The sequence below is a fragment of the Martes martes genome (genome assembly GCF_963455335.1).
Source record: "Martes martes genome assembly, chromosome: 1".
Lineage (NCBI taxonomy): Eukaryota > Metazoa > Chordata > Mammalia > Carnivora > Mustelidae > Martes > Martes martes.
The window spans coordinates 121,503,811-121,523,547 of record NC_137888.1 but is presented as its reverse complement, the minus strand read 5'-3'; the positions used below and the strand labels follow the sequence as shown (position 1 = coordinate 121,523,547).

Genomic DNA, 19,737 nt, shown 5'->3' with positions numbered 1-19,737 from the left:
TCTTTTCTTTTTATTTTTTGGATAAGTGTAACAACGGATTATTAATTTTCTTGATCTTTTCGAAAAACCAACTCCTGGTTTCACTGATCTGTTCTATTTTTTTTTCTAGTATTGATATCATTTATTTCTGCTCTAGTCATTATTATTTCCTTTTGATAGTTCTGGGTTTTGTTTGTTGTTCTTTTTCTAGTTCCATAAGGTGAAGGTTGTTTGTTTGAGACTTTTCTTCCTTCCTGCAGTAGCCCTATAAACTTCCCTCTTAGAACAGCTTTTGCTGCATCCCAAAATTTTGGACTGTTTTGTTTTCATTTGTCTCCATGTTTTTTTTTTAATTTCCTCTTTGATTTCTTGGTTGGCCCATTCATTGTTTAGTAGCCCGTTATTTAACCTCCATTATTATGTTTTTTATTATGCTTGTTTTATGGCCTATTATGTGATTTATTCTGAAGAATGTTCCATGTGCACTAGAAATAATGTATATGCTGCTGTTTTAGGATGGAATGTTCTGAATGTATGTTAAATCCGTCTAGTCCAATGTGTCATTCAAAGCCACTATTACCTTGATGATTTTCTGTTTGGATAATGTATCCATCAATGTAAGTGAGGAACTATAGTCCCCTACTGCTATCGTACTATTGATTACTTCCTTTGTTTGTTACTAGCTGCTCTGTGTATTTAGGTGCTCCCATGTTGGGTGTATAAATATTTATAATTGTTATATCATCTTGTTTGATTATTTCCCTCTGTGATTATTGGAATGTCCTTCTTTGCCTCTTGTTACAGTCTTTGTTTTAAAGTCTATTTTGTCAGATATAAGTATTGCTATCTGGCTTGCTTTTCACTTCCGTTTGCATGAGTGCTTTTTCATCCCCTCACTTGCTATCTGCATGTATCTTTAGATCTAAAATGAGTCTCTTGTAGGCAGTATAGAGATAGGTTTTGGGTTTTTATCCATTCCATCACCCTGTGTTTTTCATTGGAACATTTAGTCCATTTAAAGTAATTATTGGTAGGTATGTACTTATTGCCATTTTGTTACTTGCTTTATGGTTGTTTTTGTAGTTCTCATTCATTCCTTTCTTCTCTTGCTCTCTTCTCACATGGGGTATTGACTTTCTTTAGTGATATACTTGGATTTCTTTCTCTTTATGTTTTGCATATCTCTTCTGGTTCTTGATTTATGGTTATCATTAGGTTTGTAAATACCATCTTCTGCATATAGCAATCTATATTAAGTTGTTGGTCACTTAAGTTTGAACCCATTATTTACTCCACCCTCCTACCCCCACAGTTTAGGTACATGGTATCATATTTTATAGCCTTTTATTTTGTGAGTCCCTTGACTGATTTTTATAGATATACTTTATTTTTATTGCTTTTGTGCTCCTTACTTTTCTTACTCCATGCAGCAAATCCCCCGTAACGTTTCTTGTCGGGCTGGTTTAGTTGTCATAAATTCTTTTAACTTTTGTTTTTCTGGGAAACTCTACTTCTCTTTCTGTTCTGAATTATAGCCTTGCTGGATAGAGTACTCTTGGCTGCAGATTTTTTCCTTTCAGGACTTTGAATATATCATGCCCCTCCCTTCTGGTCTGCAACTTTCTGCTAAAAAATTAGCTGATAGCCTTATGGGTTTTCCTTTATGTAACTCTTTTCTTTGCTCTTGCTATTTTTAAAATTATCTCTTTGCGGTGCCTGTGTGGCTCAGTCAGTTAAGCATCTGAATCTTGATTGAAATCAAGCTCAGGTCCTCATCTCAGAGTAGTGAGATAGCCTGTGTTGGGCTCTGCATGGAGCATGGAACGTGCTTAAGATTCTCTCCCTCTGCCCTTCCCGGGCTGTTCACACGCTCTATCTAAAAAATAATACTAGGGGCATCTGGCTGGCTCAGTCAGTTAAGCATCTGCCTTCAGTTCAGATTGTGATCCCAGGGTCCTGGAATGGAACCCCACATCAGCTTCCCTGCTCAGTGGGAAGCCTAATTCTTCCTCTGCCTGCCACTTCCCCTGCTTGTGTGCTAGCTCACTCTCTTGCTGATAAATAAGTAAAATCTTAAATAAATAATAAATAAAATTCCCTATCACTATTCTTTGGCATTTTAATTATCGTGTGTCTTGGTGTGGACCTTCTTGGGTTGATTTTGTTAGGGGTGCCTCTGTGCCTCCTAAATCTGGATTTCTGTTTCCTTCCCCAAATTTAGGAAGTTTTCAACTGTAATGTTCTGCCCCCCCCCTTTTTTTTCTTTTCTTTCTGGCTTATAATGCAAATGTTATTATGTTTGATGGTAACACTCAGTTTCCTAAGTCTCTTTTCATTTTTTTTCTTCCCCTCTATTCAGGTTGTTTTCCATTACTCTGTCCTCCAGGTTGCTGACCCATTCTGCCACCTCTAGTTTATGTATTCCCTCCAGTGTATTTTTAATTTCATTTTTTAGTTCATTTCTCATGGGTTTTTTGTTTTCTGTCTCTTTGTTGAAGGTCTCACTGAGGTCCTCCACTCTTTTCACTCATCCACGGAATATCTTTATGACCATCACTTTAAATTCTCTATCAGAGATAGTACTCTTCATTTTTGCTTAGGTCTCTTGCTGTGATTTTGTTCTGTCCTTTCATTTAGGACATATTCCTCTCTCCCCTCATTTTGTCTATACCTGTGTGTTTTTGTGTGTTGGGAGAGTCCGCGAGGTCTCCTGCTCTTAAAAGTAGTGGCCTAATCAACATGTCCTATAGTGCCCTGTAGTGGCCCCTGTTCACCGGAACCTGGGGCTTCAATAGTATCTCCTATGTGTGTGTTCTGTGTGACCTATGGCCCTGGCTAAGCTGCTTTTGCCTTTAGCCCAGTGGTCTGCGATGGCTTTCTTTGCCTATTGTGAGCAGGGTTTTCCCCGTGGTGGCAGTCGGTCTGGGCCTGTCTTGGGCTTGAGTTGAATCAGAGCAAGCATTTGTCAGAGATACAGTAGCATCAAACTGCAGGGTGATTTCCCTGTGTTGTTCCTTTAAGACACTGGTTGGTGGTTGGGGCCTGAAGTCAGACCAGAGGTCTGCCCCCAGCCTACTGTTGGGGCTGAAGCTTGGTATGTGTGGTTATCTTCCCCTCTCCCCAGGGCAGAAATCACTTTGGACTGGTGCTGGTCCCTTTCAGGGTAGCTTGCACAATGCCAGGCCTGTGGCACCACTTTGGAGGGGCTCTGGCCAGGGTCATACTGGAGGAGGCTGATTAGCAGGAGAACTTGGTGCAGAGAACTTGGTTTTAGGAAGATTTGTGCAGGTGTGCAGTGGGAGGGAGTGGAGGCCTCCACCTGGAATGGAGGCCTGGCTGGAGAGGGCATGTCTGCAGGAGAACCTGGGTATCATTGCATTGTTAGCAATTTAGGTAGCATCTGTTGGCACTGTGCTGGTTCCCTCAGGTGTCTGTGTCTCTAGGCAGGGGAGTGTGTGTGTTTGGGGGGTGGGGGGCGTGGTGCCCACATGCCCCTTTGTTCCTGGAAGAGTTACCCAGTCATCTGTCCCTTCGACACATGCTCTGAGATTAGTAAACAAACCTCCCTTCCATATAACCCAGCCATTTTTCAAACTGCTACTTCCGTGCTATATTTTCACAGGCTGTTTGTTGTGCTTCCTCTATAGTTCCTGACTACATCTCTTCCCTTCCTATCCTCTCATGTGTCTCTTCCCTACATTTAGTTGTGGAATTTGTTCTGCCAGCCTTCAGGTTGTTTTCCAATTTATACTGATGTGGTATTACCTAGGTATATCCGTGTGATGAGGTAAACTTAGGGTCCTTTTACTCTGCCATCTTCTCCAGAAGTCCCAATCACTTCTAAGCTAGGAATGCCAATGTGTCTAGCATTCAAATACTCAGATGTCGCTTTAGGAAATTTGGGGTCATAAAATCAGGCCAGGATTGCTAGACTGACCAAGAGATTGCCAAGTAACCAGTTTTACTTAATCATTTAATTATATTAATTGTGCTTCTCTATGTGAGCAATATGTAGCAGTATGCACCATATGAGCCCCTGGGTTAGATACTGAGGAGTTGGTCATTAAAAACAAAAACAAACAAAAAGTGCTTCTGCCTTTGAAAAACTCAGGGTCTGCTGGGGTAACAGATACACACACCAGGACCACATGGGGAAAACGAGGAGAGCATGATAGGAGGGCACTTCTCTCTGGTCCCAAATAAGAACTGTCATTTATCAAGCACCTATGAGGTGCCAGACACTGTCTTCAATCCTCTCAAGACCTTTGCCCTCTTTACAGATGAGGAAATTGAGAGGTATAGTTTATCTAAATGTAAGTATCTCCATGGCTGGTATACAAATTCACAGCTTTTGACTATTATGTTCATGCTCTTCACACAAGTCCATGCCACCCAACCTCAGGGCATGCCTGGGCATCCATCTGAGCCATGGTGGTTGGGATGGCACAGTCTCTTCTCCTGACCCAGTCTGACCCTGGTGTGCAGTCACAGAGGAGGAAGGGGACATGCAAGCCTGCTGAGTTGTCCTTGTGCCTGTATTTCCCATATGTCTATCTTCCCTCAGCCCCCAAATCAGCAGTCTTAGAAGAAATGCTTCACAACTTAGATTTCTGTGACATTTTGGTGCTTGGAGGGGACCTGGACCCAAGACAGGAGTGCTTGGAACTCAACCACAGTGAGCTCCATCAGCGACACCTGGATGCCACCAATTCCACAGCAGGCTACTCTATCTATGGTAAGAGCACACTCAGTCTCTTAACCTGGTGCTCTCTGAGTACCTTCATGCTGGAGTCATGAGTGTCATGGTGCTCTGTCACCTGTAGAGGAGGTGTCGGTTAGGGACCTTTGACCTCAGAGCATGGGCTGTTAGCCCCTCCTTCAGTGAGCTACATAGAAAGTGGGTGCATGCTTTCTCTTATATTTGATCTCAGCAAATATTATAGCAGCATTTGACAGGATGGGACCATTCTGGCCAGAGCCTAATGCATCTGGAAAGCCTGTGGGTCAGTTCAGTTGGCTCCTTAGAACTTCTGTTTCCATGCATCATCTGCCCTTAAACATCTTAAACTCATACCCTGGATAAATTCAGGAGAACCACAAGTCCCAGCAGCCACATCCTATATCCCCCCATCCTCTACCTTCTTATGACAGGTGTGATCTCTTGGCACAGGTGTGGGCTCCATGAGTCGCTATGAGCAGGTGTTGCATCACATCCGCTACCGCAACTGGCATCCAAGTTCCCTGGAGGCCCGGCGGTTCAGAGTCAAGTGCTCAGAACTCAATGGACGTTATGCTAGCAATGAGTTCAACCTGGAGGTGAGTGGATTCTGCCATCATTAGGGGATTTCAGAGTTATCCACTTGTTCCTCGTTCATTTGGGTCCACCCGCCACTCCTGGTCAGCAGCACCTCTCCCTTCTCTTCCTAGGTCAGCATCCTCCATGAGGCCAGAGTCTCAGACAAGGAGCACGTCAATCACCTTATCGTGCAGCCTCCCTTCCTGCAGTCTGTCCACCACCCTGAGTCCCAGAACAGCATACAGCGCAGTTCAGGTAGGTGGCGTGGGAGGAAGGACCTCAAGATATCAGGTGGTCATGGTGCTTCAAGACCAACCACTAACAGGTATGGTGCAGCAGCCATAGGTGCCCAGAACTGAAGGAGGGACCCAGGAATGGGAAAGCTGCCCTACCTCGGAGGTCCTCACAGCCTCAGTAAGGGGCTAGTTAGGGAAAGAAGTTACAAGTGTATTATAACAGAGGTTGGTACAGAGTGCTAGGGTAAAGTCTCCCAAGTCCTATGAGGCCTGATTCAGAGCCACAGCCTATGTGATGCTTTCCCCGAGCCCCTTCCTATGTGCTGTCACACACATACACACACACACACACACACACACGTGCACACCATATTGCAATCTCTCACCCTTACTTCACTTTCAGTCTTGCCATTTGTATCACTGTCTGGTGTGTCTGTCCCTGTGAAATTCCAAAGTGCTTGGCTCTCAGTGGAAGGCCCCCCCCCACTCCAGAATTTGAGGGGAAAGCAAAAGATAAAAGAGAATGTATATCAAATACTTGATTTATTCCTCACAAGTACCCATGGGTAAGAATTGTTAAATTCATTATAGAGATGAAGAAAATGAAACCCAGGCAGGGTGAGGTGCTGGCCAAGAGTTCTATCTACAGCTGAGAAGTGGTAGGGCAGATTTTAACCTACACATGGGTGTTTCCTTCATATTCCATCCCAAGACTGAGCTAGTCTTTCCATTTACCACGTCATGTGGATTCCTTCCTTGTTCCAGTGGTCCCAAGCATCGCCACAGTGGTCATCATCATTTCCGTGTGCATGCTGGTGTTTGTCGTGGCCATGGGCGTGTACCGGGTCCGGATCGCCCACCAGCACTTCACCCAGGAGACGGAGGCTGCCAAGGAAGCGGAGATGGACTGGGACGACTCTGCGCTCACGATCACAGTCAACCCCATGGAGGTGATCCTAATGCAGGGGCTGGAATCTCGAGGCAGGATGCTTCCCCTCCCCCAGCTCCATCTTCCCTGTGCTGGAAGCCCTGCCCCAACTAGCCCAGCCCCACTGGCCCTTGCCTTCTCTGAGCACCTTCAGCCCATTCCACCTGCATGGACCATATTTTCCCATCAGCTGCATTCACTGACTAAAAATACATGAATTGCTCTCACCCTACCAACAGAACCAGACATTTCTTAAGGCAAGCAGCCATGTGGTGTCTCTCCCTTGCCTCCCCCATAGTATTTAACTCAAAGCTGACTAACACTTAAAGACTCAGTATTGAATTCCTGATTAACAGTGTAAATTAGATGGCTTTGCTCCATGCTGCCTGCAGAGCTCACTTAAAGGCTCAGATAGGCTAAAACAAAAACACAACAGCAATACCTGCCATTCACTGAGCCCCCATCAAGTCAGTGCACAGGGTGCTCTGTATATACACACCCCCTGTGAAACAGAGGTGCTCATCCTCACTTCTTGAGTGGGAACCAAGTCCAAGAGGAAAGATAGCTGGTAGTAGCAGTGCCAATATTTAACTGAAGGTTGCCGGATCCTAACGTCCTATCATTTCAGTTAGCCAGCAACCTCCAGCATCCATCCACAAGGGTCTGAGGCCTCAGCTCTGGACATACGAATACCACAGTGCCCTTTGGGCTGCCCACGGGTCCTCGGTGGTGGCAGAGGCAGGAGTAGAAAAGCAGAGGAAGATCAGAAAGGAGTCACTGAGGCATGAAGATTCTTCCAATGTGGTCCCCAAGGTCCTCCTGAGTTGGCCTCATGCTCTGGTATCCTAGCCAGCATTGCCGCTGTAGCTCAGCTTGTAGCATAGGGTGTAGGTATAGTGCTGAGCATGCCCCAGGGCACACCGGCATTTCCACCCTCCAAGAGCAGAGCCTTGGCTGTGGGAAACAAGCCCCGAAGCCTGGAGTAGTGTGAGCCCCGGGCACGAGTGTTCTTACTGAGGGATAACCTGCTGCTGCCAAAGGTCAATGAAGCGTGAGCAGGGAAAGCCATCGAGGTGGCAATGTTCAGAAAAGATTTCCTGGAGGAGGTTAGCCTAAGGGAGGCCTCGAGGAATGGGTTAGAACGGGGGCAGGCGGGCAAGGTAGGAAAGAAGCCACTCCAGGGAGGGGAGGCAACCATGCAGGGGCATACATCTCTTATGGCTCTTTCATCAACTCAAAATGTAAATCCAGAACTAAGATTATGCTAGAATCACCAAAAATCGGGCAGGACTGGAACTGGAAAAGAGTGTGGTTGAGTTTGAGGACACAAGTCTCAGACAGTGAGGGGGGCATGGAAAATGAAGATCATGAACTTTCCTTTCTGAAGGAATATTTCTGAGGAGCAGCACACCTGAGTCTTGGCTTAGAAGACCGTCTGCTCCCAGAGAATATAATCTCACCTGGAAAGGGGCTGAATGCTCCTCCGTGAGAAAAGAGCATTTAAGCTACATTTAAGACTTGGAAAGCTCCATACAGAGAGGCTCCAGAAACGCCGGAAAGCAAACCCTGGCCTGAAAGGGATGGGCTTCGATGTCTTTTGTTTAAAACCCACCATTTACCTTGAGTCCAGATCTTGGAATTTGCTATTTCTTCTTGGTCCTTAGCCCTCTGATTTGGCTTTCACCAGAGGACTTCCCATTCAGGAGGCCAGTCCCCAGTGCCACGGGTTTAGTGGGAAGGTAAAGGAGTTCCAGGGGTCCGGAATGTTGCCTTAGTGGAGGGAGAAACATGTAAGTTCCAATGTGGTTTTTGCTCAGCGCCTAATGAGCATGTCTCTTCTCTCCCCAACATCCAGAAACATGAAGAACGAGGGCGTGGAGAAGAGACTGAGGAGGAGGAGGAGGAAGAAGTAGAGGAAGACGTGAGCTCCAGCAGCAGTGAGTCAGAGGACAGTGAAGACGAAGAGGAGGAGGAAGGGATGGGAAAGGGCAGACACGGGCAGAGTGGAGCCAGGCACACCCAGCTGGAGTGGGACGACTCGGCCCTGCCCTACTAGCATCCTGCTGCCTATGCCCACCCACACGTCTCTTTTGTAAGCCCCACCCAACGTACACCCAAGTCTATCACATGTCGCCTCTGATTCCTATGACAGGTCTGGGCAGGCCTCCCCCAGCATCCTGGAAGCCACCTGTTAGGCCTTGGGCACTCCCTGGGTCCCAGCCCTGCAAAGGGTCCAAGACTGCCAGGGTTGTCATTAGTGGGGACTTCCAGGGGGACTTTGTCCTGTAGCCCCCCACGTCTGCCCTGGGCTCAGCCAGCATCCTGTCAGCCAGTCTGCAGAGTTCTGCCTGTGCTCTTCTCTGCAGGGGAGAAAGTCAGCCTTTATGTCACTCACCTCCCCTGGACTCCCTGTGCCCAGGGCCCTTGGGTTCCAGCTCGCTGTGTGTGCACCTGCCCCTGTCTCCTCTTCCACATAGACCAGCAGGTTCTCCTTACCTGACTCTTCAGGGTGGCTTCACACAGGCAAGATGGTCAGCTCACACACACAAGAGGTCTCCGTTCTTATAGGAAAGTCCTTGTTGAGGCAGAATTAATGTACAGGGAAAGGGTCATGCACATGCATGCACCCCTTCACTCTCCCCAGTTTGGAGAGCCTTTCCCTTTGTCCTTTCTGAGGTCATGTAAGCTCAGATGAAAAGTCCAAAACCAAGAAGAGGTCCTTGGCCACAGCAGGGACTGGTCCCCAGCCAGAGTGCTCTGGCAGCCTGCCTTGGCTGCCCTGCTGGGGGCTGCCCCCACACTGTATCACAGGAACCAGGAAGCACTCCACAGAGGCACTGCCCCAGGCAACAGCATGACAAGCATGCACCCAGGGACCAGAAGGAAGGGCTGATATGAGGAGCAGCTGAGCATCATGGTGGCCACAGAACTGGGGGATGGGGTGGTGGGGTCGCCCCACCCAGAAGGCAGCCGGAGGTTGACAAGGCTCTCAGCATCTAGCCTTAGGGTCCCTCGTCACCTGTTTTCATGCTCTTTTGCCTTCTGAGAAAATGCATCCCTCTCAGATGTATCTGGACTGTCATCAACTGCGCCGAATGTAAAATGAAAGTTTGGAGATTTGAATGCTAGGAATTAGGAGCATATCTGTGATAGTAACAGCTGCTTCTTTATTCTTCTCATAAAAGGAGCAACACTTTGGGTGGAGGGCAAATATATCCGAAAACGTAATTTCTTTCTTTCTTGTTTTAATAAGAAAATCTTTTCCACCTCCATCCTAACATGGACATGTCAAGAGGAGAACTGTTGCTATAGTAACTTGTCTGTGCTCTTTTGTGACCAGGAGAATAGCAGGCAAAAACAGGGCCATTCTAAGACTTCCGTAAGGCTCTGAGACTGTCTGTTTTGAATGTCTCTGGCTTTGTCCTCAGTCTGTACAATCTGCCCCTGTCCTCCCACCCTCCCACAGCACAGCCCCTACTGGCAGAGGCACAGAGCCTGGACCCTAGGCACAGTGGCATTCAGGTTCAAAAGAAAGTTGAGAATTCAACTATTCCCCCATGTCACTGAAACAGAGCTTAAGGGGGTCCATCGTCAGTGTCCTCTAGTTTGACCTCCATCCATGATCGACCCCTGCAACCTTCTGATTCAAGCAAACTACCTGATGCAGTTTTTTCCACCACTGAAAGTGGTTTTTGCATATCTGTTCCCTCCTTTCAGCCTCACCACAATTCCACTGGGGAGTTGGGACAACTACTGTCAGGCATATTTTGGGGTTCAGAGCTTCAGCACCTTGCTCAGAGCCATTCAGAGAGACAAGACCAGACTCCCCACCTTCCACTCTTGGTCCAGTGTCCACTACCCCGCTTCTACGTATACTCCTATTTATACAGCTCACAGGCGTTGCTGAGGACCTACTATGTGCTAAGCGCTCAACCAGCAGCCCTATGAAATGCTAAACCTGAGTAAGATGAGCACCTCCCCTCCAAGGAGATAATCATTGCAGAGGGGGAACCAACCGGCATAGAATTTAAATGAAGCAGACACAGAGCAGGGAGAGAAGTCATAGGAGAAAGAGGCACACAATCACAAAATCAGTGCTCTTATTTTTCCCTTCTCAGGGAAAAATGCAGGCAGAAGTTTGGGATTTTATATTCATTGACTGGAAATAGACACTTCAGTGAGTTCTCCCAACCAAAACACCCTTTTTCTATCAGGCTGTGTCTGCACATCTACAATGAGAAAACCTCTAACACTGCTTAGTCCCCATCATTCCCGTCATTAAATAAAAAAAGATTCTCCAGTTGGGCACTTAGGAGCTAACAAAATTCTCCCAAAATTATGGCAGTAAAAGCAAATTTATGGTTTAAAACCAATTTTTTGTTGTTGTTATTCATAAGAATTTTTTTTAATGTTTCGAGTTTTTAAATTCTCTAAACGTAGACTATAATATTAGTTTCAGGAGTAGAATTTAGTGATTCATCACTTACATACGATACCCGCTGCTCATCAGAACCAATTCTTTTTCAACTGAATTTCTATTTAAAATATTCTAAGTCTGATTTTCATGAGAGCACCTTGCAGAGTCCTTTTGGTTTGGTTGTGGGTGGGAAGGGTTTCTTCATGCCCTCTGGCTGTCTCCAATGGCTGCATCACTTACTCATGGTTGAGCGGGTTATTTGGAGCATAATTTGGGGAGGGTATTGGGAGATCAGATGAAAGTGGCACTTGGCTAAGGACACAGGGTTGAATCGTTTATGACTAGATTGATGTAGAGAAACAACAGGAACAAGAAGTCAGGACCCTCTCCGTCAACTCCTGTTGTGCAAAGTCAGACTGCATGTCAGCTCCAAAGATGAGGCATAATAATACTGCTGGGTCAGTGGGCATTTATCATGTCCCCAGTGCCCTACGCAACCAGAAGGAGTGATTATATAAAAGTAGCAGAAGCTTCAGGGACTATTCAGGTGAGTGGTGAGTAAAGTAACTTGCCCTCCACCAGTTATTCTAATAACTAACGAAAGATGTAATTAATCAGCCAAGCATTTTCCAGGCTCCATATGCTGGTATCCAGGAACCAGAACTCCCAGATGGCCCAGACACCATGCAACCTCTCATCCAGACATCAGAAGCATCAGATGCATGCTTATACCCTAGAGGAACAGCTGACCAGATTGGCCACAGGCCAGACCATTGCTTATCTTGCCAAGAGGATGACCAGATTCTGCTCTCTGGAGCTGGAAAACAGGCTGAAACCTCTTAAGCGATTCAGGTGACAGGGAGGAAGTGGAGGTTGAAACGGAAAAGGCCAGTACAGAATGAGCTGCCCAATGGAGTAAAGCAATCAACCAGTTGGTCACCTGTCTTAACACCAAAAGTATATTCTAATAGGTTAACCAAATGTTTTAAATCTGACCAAGGTCCAAATCTCTGTAGATAACAAAAACGTGATTTGAGTGGAATCTTATTTCATTACCACTTTCTTGAATGTTCTCAATCATCCTATCAAGCAGGGTTTAGACCACACATCTCTGCAGGTAGCAAGAGCTGTACCTTGTGGACACAGACCCTCCAGGGAGAGGTCTCCTGGCAGGAAGCAATATCCTCCATGCCTATACATATAGCAGATGTCAGCAAACTTTATCTATGAAGAGCCAGATAGTAAATATTTTGGGTTTTGCAGGCCATATGGTCTCCGTTGCAAGTATTCAACTCTGCCACTGTAGCATGAAACAAGCCACAGACAATACATAAATGAATGGATATGGCTATGTTCCAAAAAAAATTACTTATGAATACTGAAAAAGCAGAAAATCTGAATCCATATTATTTTCACACATCATGAAATTTTCTTACTTTTGATTTTTACTTTTGACCATTTAAAAGTTGAAAAACTCTTCTGAGCCCATGGGCCATACAAAACCCTGCAGCCTGCCAGATTTGACCTGTGGGTCACCTCTACCATACGTTCAAGGAAAGCAGTCTTCCCATTTACCAAAGGGAAGTAGATTGCTTACACCTTTCCTTCAACTACCCAGGGGTTCTTTGCCTCCAAAATGAACAACAAACAACTCCATAGTCCTTAATTAAGCTCTTTTAAATGTCCACGTCCCAGTGAGAAAATGACAACAAAAAACACCTATTACTGGTCAAATTGACTTGAACACAGGCAAGCATTTATCGAGAACTCCAAGCCCTGGGTATAGGAGCTGACTGGCCACTCAGTGCTAACCCCCTTGAGCTCAGGGCCAACTCCCAGGCACAGCGCCTTCCCAGCATGACTCAGCCCATAATGATTTCTAAGCAGGGGTGTTCATTATCTTGGACTGATTTCCATTTCAGTCTGCTCATGCCATTGCTCTAAAAATGATCCTAAAGACTTTTGACTGTTTGAATCAATAGCAACATAATCAGTAGAAAGCCCTACCCAGCACATTTCAAAATTAGCAGTCTTTGTGGCTCTATGATTCAATATTAGCAAGAGGAAGAAAAGAGGACTTTTTCTTAACCATCCTTTCAATGAAATTAACCAAATCAGTTTCAAGGAAAAAAGTGAAGGAGTGGGTTTAATTCTTTCAAAGAATTTACCAGTGAAAAGTAGATGGATTTTCAGGTAAGTTCATTCTCAAGCCTTTGGGGGATCCCCAAAGGCCCTGCAAAATACTCTGGAGGGCTACGGATGGTACAGGATCCTCTATCTGCATGAGACTTTTATTGAGGCTGACAAGCCAAAGCCCTTGGCACAATTTAATTTTCATGTAATCATTTTCCACTGCCCAGCTGTAGGCAAAGGAAATGAGCAGTGAAAGTTTTGAAGTCTACTCCAGCACCTTCATTGCCCTGCCTTTATTTATTTTATTTTATAAATTTATTCTGTACCTACTTTATAAATCTTGCTCTAGTTTTCTTTCTGGCACCAACTACAAAGGAGAGTTGGCTTTACAAGGGCTATGGACTAGAAGTCAAACTTGACTCTATCCCAAGACGACACAAAAAGACACAAGAAGGTACCTCCCCCAGAACCCCAGAAAGCAATCAAACATTCCCTGGATGCCATTAGTGAACAGATGGGATTCTGTGTTTGCAGCTACGTTCAATGTAATTCAGCAAATCCTTGCTGAGTGCCCATGGTGTGCCAGGCCCTGTGCCAGAAACAGGGGAATGGTGGATGAATGAGGTGTGGCCCTGCCCAGACAGGTCTCCCAGTCTCATGAGCTAATGGCATGCTTCCTTTATGGTGTTGGAGGCTGTCTGACAGCAGTTGGGACTGGTGCAGACAGAAGTTCGGAGTTGGGGGAGGGAGGTAACTTGCTTTGGCAGTTCTCCTCCCTAAGTTAGAAAGCCGGTGTGATTCTAGGAGCCCTCACACACATTGCCAAGGCCAACGGAGGAGAGCTCTAGGCAAGCAGGCAATGCTTTCCCTACATGTTTCTAATTCTGCCCCAGCCTGACCTAGATCACTTATGGATGAAAGCCAGTCACCCTGCTTACAAGGTGGATGTCACATGGCTGATGGCGGAGATTCAGTGAAATTAGACAAAAGGAAGTTCTTCAATATGCCAGGCAGTCAGACCTGGGAAGTAAGCAAGGTACAGGGGCTGGTATGTGCCAAGTTCCAAAGACATGAAAAGCCTGATGTGAAGGAACACCCCTGAGGCCTGAAGTCAGAGCGGAGGAGGGAAGAAGGGCCTGACTTTGGAGGACCCGCTAAAGGGTCACAGGACACGGTAGATCAGAGGCTCTCAAGATAACATCCCTGGACCAGAGCAGCACCTGGGGATGAGTAAGAAATGCCAATTTTTGGGATCCACCCAAGAGCTACTACATCAGAAACCAGGGGTGGGCCCAGCAGTGTACGTTTTAAGGTTCTCTGATCCTGATGCACTCTAAGGTTTAAAACCACTGATGTACAGGATGAGGATGACTTTCACTGGCTCGGGAAGGAGATGATTAATAGGATAAGAGAGTCAATTACTAATGTAGAAGAGAGGGGGGTGAAAGCAGAGCTCCCCATGAACCTTCCAGGGCCCTCCAGACTCTAGTCCATATTCCCTGAAGCAGTGATGCCAAGGAACCTTGGGCCTAATATGAACTCCATTCCTCCCCTGGGGAAGGAGTTACCTCCTGCTCATTTGGCCTCTTTCAAGATCAAGAGAAGGCTGTGGTGAGGCTACCCATCCCTAGGGAGGCTGCCTTCCAGATTTTCATTGATAAGCAGACTCCTGAAGGGTCATATTTTAGGGGAAATGATTAAACCGTAGCAGTGTCCCTACATCAGCAGGAGAACAGGTCCCCATACAGCATCTATGCTGTGGAGCCGCCAGGGCCCCCTTCTAGAAAGTGGAGTGGGGTCATCTAAGGACATTGCCAGCTGTACTGCGGGGCTGCTCCATCTGTAATACAACGGGGTCATGCAGCGTCACAATCCCAACACAAAATTGGATACAGAATGAATGGCTTTTCTTGGAAGGGCAGGATCTCATTCTGGATGTTATTGAAAGTAGAAAACAAAACCCAAAACAAACCTGCAGCATTCTCCACAGGCAGAATCTATGTTGGCCTTCGAAACTCTAGGACCTGCAAATGTACCAATCCCTACCAGTTCCCTTCTCCCCTACCTCCCAGAAGCCTGAGGTCTGCCAATTATTGATTTAGATTTTTGATTCATGGCTTAAGCTCTGCACAAGTCTACAACCTTTTGGGAGAAACTCCCTGGCATTCTATCAGTCACTTACACTTATACCTCTGGTATAGAATCTGTCCTCACGTAAGGGTTGCTGGGAGTCAGAGAACTGCTGGGCCTTGGGGTGGAAAGACGAGGTGAAGTGGGCTGGAAGGGAACCCAGACACATGGCCTTAGAGAGCTCATGCCTGCTATTCAGTTCCTAAGAACCCAGTTCCCTCTTGATTAGGGGCACATTCCTGGTCCTACGTGCCCTGTCCTTGCTGAGTTCTCCACCAAATGCCCTAAAAGATATCTCCATGTCTCCAGCCCAGTTTATGGAAAGGTCTTCTGATTAAATGCCCAACCAATCCCCTGAGAGCACAGTAACCATATCAAGAACAATCATCTCTAACACAGATTATGCTAAAAAGAATCAATAGAGTTTGCCAGTTGTTTGTGGGAAGTGTGGGAGAGAGCAGACCCAAGAGGGGAGAGGAAAGTTTCTTCATGTTCATGTCCCTTAGGTCCAGAAAAACCTTCTTTACAGCCTGGCCTCTTTGCAAATTCTCGGATGCAACATCTCTCTCCCAAGACCTTAAGACAATTTTGTTTTCCTGAAGTTAAGTCACTTATTACAAAGCCCCCCATGGGACAAAAGGACAAGGAATGGGATGGCAAGACATGAGTGGAGAGGCCTCGGGTAGTTCTGGGAGCAGGATGGGCTCTGTTCTCATTGTCAAGTTTAGATTTTTGTTCAGTCAGAACGGTCAGGAGCTCCAATCTAGCCAGGACACCAGGCTAAGAGAGAATGTATGAGGGGCGTTTACTGGGAAGACTAGACAGAGGGGAGACACACAAAGTGTGTCACTGTGCAGGCCATACCAGCCATTTGCATTTGTCAGAAACAGGGGAGAACAGTGTCTCAACATCAGCTGGTCCCTCCTATTCTGAGCAGCAGAGAGGAGCTGCTGCCTTTGGACTGTGGAGGTGTTACATCTCCAGAGTCTGAGACCCACTCCGTGAGAACTGTCTGTGGAATGAACTAGAGCCACAGTGCTCAGGCCCCCACTGGGGACCCTGACCAGGCCCCAGAAAACATGGCTGTGAGGCTGTATGGCCCTCTGCTCCTGCCACATCTGCTGTCACAGGCTCCTTCATCAAGGCAAGAAGAGTCACTCACCTATCCCAGCACTGTGGGTGCTTAGCACAGCACCTGGCCCACAGCACGGGCTTGATGAATGGTCAATTAAACAGAATACCAGAGATCACCTGACCTCAGCAAACAGATAGGATGTGAAAAATTAAGATGCTTCAATAGAAAAAGACTTCACCATCTTTTCTCTCAATATATAGGTTGTGAGCCTTCATAAAATCAGAGAAAGGAGTGGAAGTACATAGACGGGGAGAAAAAGAACAAGAATGGGTTGATGAGGAACAGCTCCTTCCTATCTATAACCAATAAAAGGTGCCCCTAAGCACAGAGCAGTTGGAGGGGCCTTGAGAAGCCCACTTGCTCCATCCTCTAGGTCCTGGGCAGCATCCTGATTGAGAAGGGGTCCTAATCTGTTAATGACCATACTCCTGTGCTGCTCTGCAGCCCCTTTTAACAGATTTTCTGTACAGACCTGTCAAGGTGAAGCTCGACCCCCAACGGACAAAAGAAAAGAGGACAAGAGACGTGAGGAGAGCCAAAACACAGATGGCGTACATTAATCCCAGGCAATGGAAACGTGCCGGCTTTAATGTTTGTTCATGCTTATCCTGAAATGAAAATGCATCTCTGCTACCCAGACCCTTTTCTGAGCGTTTCCAAATAGAAATGGCACACACTCACACACGCACACACACTCACTCACACACTGTGGTAAGAGCTCTTTCCCCAGCAGAAAGAGTTATCAGAGAAAGGAGCCCACAGGCTGTGTCTATGTGCAGGAGCAGAGAACCAACCACAGGGCTCAGCTAGAGTCCAGCTCCTATGCAAAAGGGAGGGGAAGGGCCAGGAGTCAGCTGTCCTTAGGAAGGGCTCATTAGGGCCTTTGTGACAAAGGGCTCCACTGGGGCCTGTGAGTTACAGATAGAAATATAGCGTGCACACCCCTGTAGACAAAAGTCCATCCCTCCTGGGCAATGAGAAACAACCCCCAGCTCCTCTGTCAGCTGCAAAGGAGTGGCCAATGTATAGGATTCAGAAGAGGCCACACACATCTTCTCTTATAAACTTCAAATGGTGGAAATAAGGCAAATGCTTTTTGAAGATTAGAAAGTTAGACTTGATACCAGGGCTGAACACTCAAAAGGCAAAGAAAGAGAGAAATTGAGGGAAAAGGAGACGTAGAGTTAGAGAGGGAGCAGATGAGGCTGGGGAAGAGTGACAGAACAGGAACACACTCATCCGGGAAGCCAGAGCATTGCTCTGTACTCAAGAGTTGTATCCAAGTTTCAGCAAACTCTGGGGAAGCCTGGCCGTGTGATCCAGAGGCAGTCATATCAATGCCTCCAAAGTCCGACCTATTCAAAGGTGATTTCATTCTTAATTGAACTAGTCATGATGGATCAATCCACCTGATTGCTTCCATCCTGACCTTGGTGGCTTCCAAGGAAGTTGTTGGTGCCCTCAGCTGGACAATGTGGAAGGAAATTGAAGAAAACCAGCTGGTGACTTTAGAAAAGAAACTGCACATAGAAGTTGGTTGTTTTTAAGGAAATCTGTAGGTATTAGAGTTAGGTGTGTTGTGTTATTGTCATGGGCATTATAAATGTCAGTAAGGTAAGATTCAGAATGACTTGGTGGGGCACTCATTTGGAAAATTAGTTCATGCATTAAATATAAGTTATCAGGGACAAGTAGGCTAAGGACAGAGATTGATGTGTGTCTTATGCATATATATATTTCTGTATATATATGTGTATGTGTATATACACACATAAACACACACACACACACACACACACACACATATATATATATATATATATACATAAAATACAGAAGTAAGTAAGATAGAAAGATGTCAATGATCCCAACACATTTTCAACTCCTTAGAAGGGCAGGTTTGGATGTTACACTTTTTCTTATTGTCCTCATTTACTTTTAGCTCTCAGAGCACTGGGAATGGTGCCTGGCACATAGTAGGAATTTATTAAGCAGTGGGAAATGGAAGGTTCAGCTTGTCACTACATGGTAGATTCAGTACTCACTGATAAATCAAATTAAATGAGCCATAGGGAAGCAGGTCAGCCACATCCCCCTCCTAGATCATCACAACACAGATGAGGAGAGGACTTCCTGAACTGATAGATTCAGAGCAATGTCCAGCCAGCTGCAGGCTCTTGCCAGGATGCTGTACATAGTATAGTGGGTCAGTAGCACTTAGGATTCCACACATAGTGGGTCTTTCTGTATCACTTAGACAGTATGCAGCATAGAGTCGGTCTGTATCACTTAGACCTCATCTGCATAACACCTAAGAAGCTATTTCTACAAGGGACAGGGCTGGGGGCTCCCCTCCTATTACATCTGCCATTTCCTAACCACTTGGTGCAATGCTGTGGTGTGTTGCTAACTTCAGGCACAATTTGGGATCTAAATGTAACAATTCTAGGCTCAGCCGGTCTAAGGCATCTAGTGATTTCTTCTCTCAGCCCTTCCCATCATCCGTATCTAGAGAGGCCACCTCAAGGGGTGAGCCAGTGTGTGCCTGATGCATGTCAGACTTCTGAGTTCTCCCAGCTGCCTCCAACAGATGAATAATTTTCATCTAGATAATGTGTTTATTCGCTAAACATACTATTGTGTATGATGTGAAACAATGCAAACTTTGGAGTATCTCGTTAGAAGGACTGTATGCATTTATATAATTCCATTTCAGGAGAGCACGGTGTCATCTTGCTCAATGAATGAGGTTGCCCAATCAAAGATATCAGAGAAAATGCCCCTTCCCCTCCCCACACCTCTCAGCCCCTCTCCTCATTGAACCCCTGTCCTGCCCACTCCAGGCTGATGCAGAGTGAAGGACGCTAAGAATCTCCATGTATATAAAGATATAGGAAGAAAGTAAGAACCACCATAGGAATCTGTTGGGCTTCTTTCCACGACTGTGATTTTACCCATGTTTGAGTCACAAACTTTAAATTTCTAACAATTAAGACTCTTGCAGTTTCCAAGTAATTTGTTAAATGTCTATTCGACACAGACAGATATTTATTTTCAGCCTTGACTTGTAAATGCCTACAAACTGATTCATGCTGGTGGTCGTTACGACACTTTCTGTGAATTGGAGAATAAATATGATTTTAGAATTTCACAGTAAAGATGACCTCTGAGAGTTTTTATCCTTCAGACTGATGAGGCGAGGTGCTGAGAACTGCTTAGCTGGGTCAACATTCTCTGGAGCTCCATCCTAAGTCCTTGTGTGCAACGGAGAGGGGTGTACGACAGGACGGGGTGGTGACATGGCAAGCTGGCCCCCATCAGGCCTCCACTGGGGCACCCTGTTATATACCCAGAACACAACACAGCAGCCTTCTACTGAAGACCAGTACAAAGACAAGCCTCACGTACTTAGAGCCTACAAAGTGCTGGAGCCCTACGTGTCTGGTCTTAATTCTGGAAGCAGGCAGTTCTCACTAGTAACAT

General features: G+C 46.1%; 1 protein-coding gene across 1 annotated transcript in view; it reads left to right on the top strand.

Moving 5' to 3' along the window:
• The window catches only part of CLSTN2 (calsyntenin 2), a gene marked incomplete at both ends in the record, with an annotated part of 132,826 nt that extends 124,331 nt beyond the window's left edge, over positions 1 to 8,495 (top strand). Inside the window, 5 exons of the mRNA XM_080807148.1 lie at positions 4,544 to 4,714; positions 5,150 to 5,295; positions 5,407 to 5,530; positions 6,277 to 6,461; positions 8,295 to 8,495. Of these exons, the coding sequence (XP_080663274.1) occupies positions 4,544 to 4,714; positions 5,150 to 5,295; positions 5,407 to 5,530; positions 6,277 to 6,461; positions 8,295 to 8,495 (827 nt within the window). The remainder of the gene's footprint in view (positions 1 to 4,543; positions 4,715 to 5,149; positions 5,296 to 5,406; positions 5,531 to 6,276; positions 6,462 to 8,294) is intronic.
• Positions 8,496 to 19,737: the final 11,242 nt, after the last annotated feature.